Raw genomic sequence first — 11,418 nt, 5'->3', positions numbered from 1 at the left:
AAGCAGAGCAATTCAGGACAAAAAAACCCTACTGTAGGCCCTGATTCAATAAAGCACTTAAGCACGTATATAGTCTAATACTAATGACAGCAAAGAATAACATTCCTGCAAGTACTTCTCTGCTGTCTTACCTCCTAAATAACTATAAGAATAATATAAATCTAATGTGGCAAGTAAATCTAGCTTTATGTTTTTACTGAATCCTGACCTTACTTTACTACTTCCAGAAAAGTATGTGACTGACCATGATGGCACAAGTAATTATGCTTATTTCAAAATATTGCATAACAGGTAGTTAATATCCAACAGAGGAAAAAAGAACCAAAAAAGGTAAAGTATATTTCTCCTCAAATCATTTTATTTCAATTTATTTTCCCACAGCCATATAAATTTGAAGTATGAAACAACAATAATACAGCTATAGAATCTGGGTTCTCTCTCAAAGCAGCAGCATATAAAACATAGAAAAGCTAAAACCTCAGCACAAGCTTCAAAAGAACAAGGACTGAGTGAATTTTGCTGAAGACATGAAATTCACAAAATACGGTACACAAAAATACTGGAATGCATAAAAGATAAAGCTACACAGATTTTAAGTAAAGAAAGGCATTGTAAAATATACAAAATTTGCAAAAAAAATTTAAATCATGGGATATTTGAGAGTACCATGAATACACAGAAATTGGCAATTAACATTTGTAGATGTAGAGAAGGAAATGGCAGTTTTATATTTAGCATTCAGTTTCTCAGCTTTACGACTTCACTTTCTTGGCATCCTTTTTCCCAGAGCTCTCTGTAGCTGAATCTGCTTTTCTCTTCTGTGACTAAAGAAAAGAAATAAACAGCTTATTTTCACGATTATGAGGAACTGCTGCTGTTAAATGTATTTTAGATATATAAAAATCTAGAAGTGCATGACTATTCAATCTAAAGACAAAGGCTCTAATTTTCTATGTATTATGTACTTCAACAATTTGTATCCATAGTGCACAACACAAGGCAAAAGAGAACCCAAGGAAATCAGAAGTTTAAAAAGGTGAAATTCTGCTACACTTCTTTTAAACCGAGCACTACTTTGCACCACAAATACATTACTGGGTTCGGTACCACACACCAAGAATAAGAGTGACAGGCAGCTTTCAGTTTGGAGTGGCACTGAATGTTTTAAAAGCTAGCATTATCACCCAGAGAACCACTTCCAATCATCACTTAACAAATTAGTCCCTGAAATAACTAGTACTTTAAGGGTGGAAGAGCAATCGCAAACATCTTTGGAGACAATATATTTTCTTACCAAAAAAATAAAAATAAAATAACACTCTTTCAGAAGATAGATAGATGCTACTTAGATGGAAACCCTTTAACACAATCAAGAGAAAGGCCTGAAGTCCTATTCTCCAATAGCTCTTGCCCACAACACTAGAGGTTTCAATATATTTTTTTTTCCTCAGCTAGCAGTTTGTATAGAAGAAATCTGAGTTTGCAATTATATAATGTTTCACTTTAACTAAAATCAATTAATACTGAATTCTGTCAAACTGGAAGGTACGTGAATGCTGGTAAATTTACCGCTGGAATTTTTGTTCCCCTTTTCTTCTTTTCAGCTCTCTCTTTTTCCTCTATTTCCATATTTTCTTTTTCTATTAATGATATGAGAGTATTGCAGCGTCTCTGAAATTCCTAAGGATAAGAAGAAAATATATAACTATGGAGCAAAGAATGTACCACCAGACAGTGAATTTGCCAAATATAACAAACGCATAGGCTAAATACAGATAGTAAAAAAACCCAAGGTTGAATCGACTGAATCTTTGCAGGTCAGTCTACGCTGCGTAGATTGAACCCATATGCGAGTGAACAGACATTCACTTTTGATTCTGGAAATGCAGCCACATGCCTGGAGAGGCCCAAGCCACAAGCTGGAGAGCACTAGAGCATGCCTCCCCTGCTCTGCTGGAGTAGATAGCTTGGACCAAGACTAGCCCACCCATCCTGCAAGCAGAGGTTTGCAGGAGAGATGCAAAGCATCCTGGGATGCTGGGGGACTGTGAGTTAACTTGTATCTGGAAGGGATCTGGAACAGAAGCTAAATACAGCAAGTTAAACTAAATCAGTTCACTCTAGTACTACATCCATCCAGGTTTATCTTTATCTAACCAGTTGCAGTCATTTTGAAAGTGGTTTATGTGGACTGAACTTCTCTTGTGTTATGATCTGAACCAGTTTCCAGTAACATAACCTGGTTTATATATCATTTCTATCCCTAGCCATAGAAGCCACCTTTTAAAATCACCCAGTTCAGAAGTACTAGATTTTCAAAGGGTTTCACTCCCAACAAGAATTCTGGGAGCTGCTGAGTACCAAGTACTTTCGGAAATCTGGGCATTTCATTTAGATGCCTAAATGAAAGCACAGGCTTTTTGAAAATATGACCCATTTCATTTACGCAAAAGCTTTTTCAATATAGAAAAAATACTTTTGGTCACTATTGTATTTGTACAGTCTCAACAAGGAAACCAAATGAAATAATGTTTTTTTATAAGTCTAATCTACATGGTTTTCTGCTATACGTTCCAATGTCAGCACAGGAATGCTCTACAGGCAGCAAGGGTTACTAAAAAAATTCAACTGATGCGAAGTTACTGGTAGCATCTCTTAATACAAGTTCTTATACTAGTATTTTAAATAGTTTATACAGAACCACAAATTTATGCAATGTGCTTTTCCGCCTCTTTGAAGCATTTACAATTTAAAATAAAGGAAGCAAATAAAGGACAAAAACAGGACATGAGGGAAGTGATAGCAAAGGCATATTTCTGGTATGAGAACAAGAAATAAAGGATTCACGAGACAGAAATGGGTTTAAAGGAGGGATCTGACAGGATTTGATTGGGGTTTGTCAGACAGGGAGTCAGAAACTGTTCTAAACATATAAAAAAGCATGACATGAGATCAGAGATGTAGGAAGCAGGGAGATTATATATGTAGGGCTTTGAAGGTAAGGACAAAGTCTGAATCTGATATGTTAAGAGACAGGAAGTCAATAAAGTGAGCAAGGAGGGAGATGATGTGGCCAGAGTTTATGATCTAAATAGACAAGACAGACACTTTCATCTGTAAAGTGTTTCTTTTTCTTTGACCCCTTGCCCTGTACAGACGTTTGGTTCATGGGTCTTCCGTACACAGGACAAGAGTTCTACTGGTCAAATTGTCATGTTAGTAAAACCTCCTTGAAGAAGCCAGTTAGAATCACGCAAGAGATTTCCCAGCATTCCTTGAAATGACAAGTTAGTTTCTTCTGCAAAGTTTCTAGTCTCAATGTGAAAGTAGAGAGAAAGGGCAGGAGACCTACTGTGAAGCCAGAACCAATGCATTAAAACTGAAAAAGAAGGCATTAAATCAAATAGATAAAGCATTTCTTTGGTGGACATATAGGACTCTGAGGACATTCTGGTTCTTTACTGCAGGTTTTCTAAAGCCTTGCCTTAGAAAACAGACGCTGAACCTAGCTGTCAAACGGACTAGATACCGAAATAGTTCTTGTGAAGTTTTATGAGGAACCATGGTAGCAACATGCTATAAGCCACATAAAGACGTTCTTATATGACTTTTGACAAAGATTTTTGTTTTACCATGCAATTATCTAATTGTAATGAAGCACAAATCCCTTGAATAGTGATCAAGGTTTCTGGTTGCTATTTTGGTAAGAATCTTTCAGAAAACTCAGAGATTCATGGTAAGATTGAATGGATGCAAAATACAAACATATCTGGCTGAGATCCTGCCTCTTAACTAATTTGGATGAGATTCTGCCATTTATATATAGAGATATGCCAAGGCAACCTAAAGGTGAAACTAAAGTAGCATGGCAGTTTTATTAAAACTGAAGAGCAGTTACTTTCTGGAATTTTAGAAGCAGTTAGCCACTTGACATGTAGGAATTACTGCAAGACTTCTTAAATGTTTTAACCCTAGAAACAAGAGTAAACAAAACCTGCCTTAAATTACTGAAAGCAAGAGAATGCAAGCACAAGCATCTATACAGAGCTGTATGGCACCTCTGTTACCGAGCCATCATTTAGTACTTTCTTTTGGAAGTACTAAAAACAGTGCAATAATAGCCCATATTGCACTGTGCCAGCTGCGCAGAGTTATTTTTGGCCACTATGTCGCCGTAGCAATGTGCTATAACAAGGGAGTGCATTGCTATGGCAATGCAGCACTGGCACCGTGGTTTTTTCCAATGGACGCACTGTAGCACATCATTATGGCGCCATAGCATCTTGTGTAGATGCGCCCAGAGAGAAAGAGAGAGAGCGCATGTCTGATGGAAAAAAAATTAACAATATTTTTTTTTGAAACATACAACCTAAACCCATTCATTTGCTGTTTCAATTTCCTCACACCAAGGAGGAAAAAAAGTTAATTCAGCCCCAAAGAGATAAGTGAAGTAAGAGACCTCTAGGAGGGAACCCTTCCAAGAATCTTCTATGTTTGAATTAGTATTTACTGTAGTATCTAGGCCCACAAAAAGTTGATCTGAAAAGACATGAAGGCCTGACAAGACTACCAGCCTTTTGACTGGTGAGTCTTACTTGGCTTTCCTTGAGGGAAGCATTCTTTAATCAGTAAGTATTTACTGATGCTTTTAAATCATCACCAGAAGTCTGCTACTCTGAACAGTGGAGACAAAAACCTTTTTTGACACCTAGTTAGCCATTTCTCTTTGTGAAATGAGGTTACTACTCTACCATAGAATACCATAATTGTCATTTTTCCAGAAGGTCTAATCCATGCGACTCCCCAAGCCTGTAAAAGACCAGATGTAGGCAGAATGTCTGTCAGCATCCTATTCTCCAACATCCTAACCTTACCAGGTGAGGGAAGAAAAGACCTCCAGATAATTCACAATTTTTCACCTGCAAAGCTGAGGAATCCAAAAGGTGAGTCATGAGATTCAGGCCAACGATAGCGCTAAAAACCACAGTTATTCCAGGGCAGGGGTTGGCAACCTACAGCCTGCAGGCTGGATCCAGCCTCCAGCAGCTCAGGGAATCAGCGTCATGCTCCAGCCGGCGGAGCAGAGAAGGCAACCCAGGGTCCTACTGTCTGCTACACTTCATATTCCCTCTGGAGTATCTGCTCATTGCTGGCGAGGAGTGGAGGTACAGACAATAACAACTTATGGTAGGAGCTAGAAGCACTGTCTGCGGTAAAGAGCTGTTCTTTCTTCTTCAAGTATGAAGCCTCATGGATTCCACTAATTGGCAACTCCCATGACAGTGGTGGGATTGAGAAGTCACATGAAATCAAACTGAAATTATGATATAGCCATTTCAAATTTGGCATCTGCTCTGGCTGCCATAAAATTTTGTTTAACAAAGATCAGCAGATTACTCCTTATACTTTATACATCTCAGAAACTGGCATATTTCTGAAGCAGGACTGCATTGCATGCACTCTAAGGGACTGTCTTGATTTTCGGAAAGAAGTTAATCAGTTAGCTGGTACAAAGAAAAAAATGCATGGAGTAATCCATTTGGAAATTCTCCAAGGTGACATTTCTTAGCCTTTTGATATGCCTGATATTGCCACAGAACCAAAGCCCAAAGGAGCTTAGTCTTGTCAAGACAGTAGAAAATAGGACTCTGGAGACATCCAAGTTTGTAGCTTCTCTTAACCCTGGGAAACACTGGGATTTTCTCCCAAGGCTGCATGCACAGCCACAAAAGACCTAAAGTAGAGCATTTCTGCATTCATTTGATCCTTACACACCTGAAATAGGATAAACAACTTTTTAAAATTTTGTGCCTCAGGAGAAATTTGCCAAATCAGTTCCAAATTCTATTGACTGAGCAGAGCTCAGTGATTCAAGTCTGTGTGGCACTACCACTGGCAAGTATCCTCCCTCCCAGACTCTTCAGCCGGGAGCTTCAAATATTCCCAAATCCACAGCAGGCATTGTATATGCAAACCTCAAGCATGGAGGCCTTGGGGTTCAGATGCCCCAAGGCTCACTTGGCCCTAGCCAAAAGGATAAAGGAGAAAGCTAGGGAGAAATCCCCCATCTCCACACAAAAAAAAAAGTGTATAGCCAAGATCCTTCCATTGGGATTCTATAGTAGATTCCCCACGGGGGGCATGTCTGCAGTGCACTGGACAACTGCCCTCAACTAACACAACCTTATTGGCTACAATACTGCCACTGCTTGACCCGAGCCAAAAGGCCACTAGGAACATGCTAGTCTGGAGCCTCTCCTGCCAGGCTGCTTGCTCCTAGCCAAAAAGATAAACAACAACTCAAAGAGAATGAGCATTTCCTGGTCCTAAGAGGTTTACAGAGGAGCCAGCCTCTGTTAGGATCAGAGAATGAGCCCACAAACAAATTATCTTGACGTAATGTTACCTCAAAGTAACTTCTTCATGGAAACATTCCAAATAGAAAAAGTGGTGTGGATACTGACTATGACTGATTATGAGCAGCCCAACCCACACTACGCTTTGTTCAAGGTTGTCATGAACCTTTTAAATCCATTGGGCGGAGGTTAATGGAAAGATATAAAAGGAAGAATAATAGAAAGAAAGCTAGGTAGTATTCCTAAAGGTAATGTACAGAAAACTATTATTAGATGAGGAATCTTTATGCAAAGTACTATCTAAGGATGTATTTGGAAACATATTTTTAAACTATATTGCAATGCTACACTACCTTACTGATCATGTATGGCAAAACTACTGAAGTACACCTGGCTTTGATTAAATAAAGTCAGTTTGAGAAGGGTCATCAAGTAATACGCTTGGGTTCAGTAGCCAATACAAGGAAATAAACATTTGGGGATTTTTTCTGTTATAGTCTCTCTTGTTTTTTCTGCCTATCTAGATAAGGCAGCTAAAAGAGCTCTAATATGCACAAACAACAATGATAAATTTAGGTTTCCTGTGCACTGAAAATCCTAGATGCTAAGATTGCCTAAAACAGAAGGAAAGAAGTCTGAATAATTACTGGTTGAAAGTCAAGGGCAGGTAAATGAAAAAAGTATCTTGCTCAACTTTTGACACATGATGCAACCTCAACATCAGACACTGAATCAAGCTCTTGCTAAGAACATTACTGTAGAGGGGTATTTCCAAGCAATGTTCATAATTCCTGATGGTGAAAGTAGCTTCATTTTGGGATCCTAATATTTTTGATACCACAAAAAAATAACATTGCATTGATCCGCTCGGATTACACTGGGATCTATGTCTGAACAGTTTTAGTAACTACAAAAGCTACAAGGGACAAAAACCAAATATTTGGATACGAATATTTACAACAAAACAAAGCAGAAATAAAACCTTCTTGAAATCAGAGTAAGCCTTCTTAGTCACCAGTTGTTATATTCAATCTTTTGAGTTATCTTGTGCCACTAAGGCACAATCGTAAGTACAGTACTGAACAGTGGTGTCACAGAGGGAACTTCTAAAACAAGCAACCCAATGTCCTCCCAGAAGTCCAAAGTGGGCAAGGAAAAGAAAGCTGCCTGTCACTTTTGTTATCCATAAAAACACTATGATAAGGATTCTTAGCTATAGTGCTGAATGCAGTGGTTGGTCTATACCACGTTCCTGCCTCGCAGGTCTTGTCATTTAGAGCAGTCTCAGAGATGCTATAATAGGTAGGTGTTCATGGCTCTACCATGAGCTGGGGTTCTGCTAAGACTACTGCATTAAATACTGAAGGAGTGGGACAATCTCAGCTCTCTAGACCAGTGGTGCTCAACCTTTTGGCCTTGAGGTCTGGATATGGGATGCAGTGCTAGTCCACAGGCCAAACCCACAGTGTCACTACCCTGATCCTGCTGCACACTGCCTGGATCCCATTTCATCTGATCCAATGTGCAGATCCATGCTATCCAGCTTACACGACTCCACACATTGGTCTGGAAACTGGGCAGCAGGGGAACAGCACTTAACACTGCCACTGCTCCTCCACTGCCAGATTTTTGGACCCACGGGGAACCCTGTAGACCAGATGACATGGCTCCATGGGCTAGAGGTTGAACACACCTGCTTTAGACAGCTTCTCTAGTATTACTGTCCCAAGCCAACATTACCTAGATCAGTAGGAGACTGGACATTACAACTAGGTCTTAACATTAAGAAATATTCAAAACACTGGGGGTGGGGCTCTACTCCTGTCCTGATACCATCTGCAGTAGGCCCCCTTTCATATATGCATCTTCTATCAGGAGAAAAGAAAGGGGACAGGCCTCAGCTGCCTCCACTGTACCCAGCTTCACTCTTCTAGGACCCTTAAAGGCCTTCTTGGTAAGTGCGCAGAACAGAGGGACAGAACACAGGTTCCCCCGAAGTCATCCTTTAGCTTACTTAGCAAAGCTATGTTATCTTGTATCTTTCACTGACCCATCTCCAAAGGAGGGGCATAAATGACTGCCACAATGGGTGCCAAAATCAAAGTTCATGTATGGGACTCTACAGACCTCCAGAATTGTTGGAGGACAAGGTCACCTTCATGGATAATTAGGGAAGAAAAGGTCACAAGAAAAGGATGATCCATGAAGATTTCCTTGTCCCCCAACAATCCTGGAGATCTACAGAGTATGGGAGCAGAAAACTCATAGCCAGTCTCATTTTTCCTGTCCCTGACGAAACAATCCATAAGGAGGATTATAAAGAATTATTCCCTTCATGTTCCCTCCCTCGGGCTTCTCCTGTATGGGGAGATGGTGCACTAACAAGATTAAGGTAGTTGTCTGCATCCTCCCCCAGAGGGTTTAAAACAGGCTTGTCCAACATACGGCCACACAGGGTGGCCCCAGGTTTGGGTGGAGCCTGTGTTCGCTGCACCCCAAGGTGCTGCCCGGTGCCAGCCCTGGCTCCAGCTCCCTCCAGCCCGGCGCAGCACAGCGATGTGGACCCACGGAGGCAGCGCGGCGGCCAGGCTCGCCCTCATCGTCTGCCTCTGCTGCCTGCTGCACAGCTGGGGTGCTGCAGGTAGGGCCATGCTGGGGCGGAAAGATGGTGCCTCCCCCAGGGCTGGGCCAGTGACTGTGGGCTCCCAGCACCTGTGCGTGTGTGGAGGCTTCCTGCCTTTCACAGTCCCAACCCAGTGTCCCTCACTGCTCCTACCTCCAGACACCAGGGCTCCAGTGTGTGGGACATGGGGGGCCCCAAGTAGCCCCTTGCAGGCTGGAACTCTGCCAGCCCACAAGAGAAAAGCCACAGTTATGTTCTTCTCCTTTAAAGGAGAACTCACTTTTAAAGTTTGCTCATGACCCTTTCATATATTCTTGAGACCTTCATTCGTGTCAAAGGCCATGTGACATCACTTCCTGATGTAATACCACTTCCTGTGAGGTCTCTGAATATGGCTCGCCAGCCCACTGGGTGATAAAAGTTCGTGATCCGGCCCCACATTCAAAAAGGTTGGACACCCCTGGTTTAAAATTTCTTTTAGTTTGGCTATCTTTGTAAATAGATAGAGCTTTTACTGAGACATTTCAGCTTCTTGACAGGGAAATTCAAGATTATTTGTATGCTCCAAACTGATCATATCTTCCTACTTGTTTATATTCAGTACATTACAGACTGAATGGCTGTCTGAATAATGCTGTCTGGTGACTTTAGGACAAGGAGTCTTAGACTACGTCTTTAAAGCAGTTAGAAAAAGTATCAAAGCTATCTGTATGAAATTTCTCTCCACTTTATAGGCTAGTCTTTGTAGATAGGAAAGATTCACTACAGAATCCTATATTGCTATGAACATTTAGGATTTTAAAGAGTGAATATTTTCCCTTTGGGTGCTTTTAAACTTTGATGAAATCACAGCAATGATTTCAATCTGAGACCCTGAATGGGCTTTTGCCAATGACATTTCCTGGTCCTTTGAAGCTTATCCCTATATCTAAGAATATAGCATTGATACCATCGAGGAAACATACTCAATAATAACCATAAAATACAGATTTTCGTAGGTCACTGCACTCCACCAAAATACCACTAAAGTTATTTTTTCCTAACGATATATAATGATATCATTTCATGAGATGATGAGTTTCATGTGTTCTAACAGCAGAGATTTCATAGGCTTTCTTTGCCATCTAAGATGGAAAGCAGTAAATTATCCTGAGGGAGGAAGGCATGAAGTGGCTTTCTAGTTCCCAGGTGGAATATTCCTCAATTCAGGGACTTTCCCAAGTTGTGTAGCTGCTCAGACCTTAGCTGGCACACTTCTATCAGTGCCCACTTTAGGCTGGCTTACTTGCTGCCCCAGGAAGCATCTATGTCAGGGATTGCCAACTGGGGGTATACGTAAACCCAGGGGTACTTGAGAAGACCCTACACCATCCCACACTGCTGCCGCCCACCTGGCCGGACATGGAGGGTGGGGGAAGCTTGCATGCAGCAGCTGCCATCACTCTCTGTTCAGCTGATCTATGTTGTTTCTATAGATAGATTTTGCCATCTTTGGTGAACCTCCTTTGCCTCAGTTGTCATGTGATCTATCTAAACTAGAACGTGATCTCTTTTTCTTCAAATTATCCCGGAAATCTTGAAAAACCAACTTCACCCACCATCTCCATCTCTAAGCTGATGCTTTCAAGCATTTTTAACTTTGACCACCTTCTATGCGGTCTTTCGTTTCACTGGGCACTTTTCAGTCTGAGAAACTCACAACTTTGGACAGAAAAACTGTGATTAAGAACATGCCAAAAGAATCTTTGGTATTGTGTGAGTATCTTGCCACCAGGAGACAATCTTTTAAAATGGTGTACCCATTATTTTTTAGGAACTCGTGCTGAAATGCTTCATTCTATTACACGCAGTTTTGCTAAGGGAGTATTATTAATTACTTAAATTTTGCCATTCATACTTAAAGCCCACCTCCCACTAAAGTAGAGTTCTCAATATGCTGGGTACCATATAAACACTAAGTGAAACAAGCCTTGCCCCAAAAACATATAATCTAGACAGACAAAAGAGATTTAAAAAAAGGAAGAGATGCAAGTAAAATGGTAGTTGCCAATACATTAAATGCATTTTGATGTTATTTATGTTTTACTGAATTATCATGGAAGTCTAGAAACTACAACCACAAATGGATGCCACTGTTCCACATCACAAATCAAATTAATCCTTTGCTACATCAGGAAGATACAAAGGAGCCAACATTTATCTTAAATCCAATTAGAAAGAGCATCTAAAAGTCCTTTTTAACCTGAACTTACATATTTTGGACACAAATTGCTTCTTGAACGGTCTCCATAAACAATGTTCTACTAAATAAAAATGAGGGAAAATGGATGAGTATTCCTACATGACTCAGCTGAATTGCTGCTGGTCCAAATTATCCTCAGGAATAGCTATAGATTAGGAATAGACTTTGTAATGGATATTTCCATAGGTGTACCACAA

General features: G+C 40.5%; 1 protein-coding gene across 1 annotated transcript in view; it reads right to left on the bottom strand.

Annotated features, from left to right (window-relative positions):
- Positions 1 to 336: 336 nt before the first annotated feature.
- SMARCA1 (SWI/SNF related, matrix associated, actin dependent regulator of chromatin, subfamily a, member 1) overlaps positions 337 to 11,418 on the bottom strand; it is a gene marked incomplete at its 5' end in the record, with an annotated part of 57,941 nt that continues 46,859 nt past the window's right edge. Inside the window, 2 exons of the mRNA XM_019540463.1 lie at positions 337 to 824; positions 1,570 to 1,680. Of these exons, the coding sequence (XP_019396008.1) occupies positions 753 to 824; positions 1,570 to 1,680 (183 nt within the window). The remainder of the gene's footprint in view (positions 825 to 1,569; positions 1,681 to 11,418) is intronic.

Source organism: Crocodylus porosus, unplaced genomic scaffold (genome assembly GCF_001723895.1).
Source record: "Crocodylus porosus isolate Cpor-Errol unplaced genomic scaffold, CroPor_comp1, whole genome shotgun sequence".
Taxonomy (NCBI): domain Eukaryota; kingdom Metazoa; phylum Chordata; order Crocodylia; family Crocodylidae; genus Crocodylus; species Crocodylus porosus.
The sequence above is the reverse complement of the archived record's forward strand: the minus strand, read 5'-3'. Positions and strand labels throughout refer to the sequence as shown.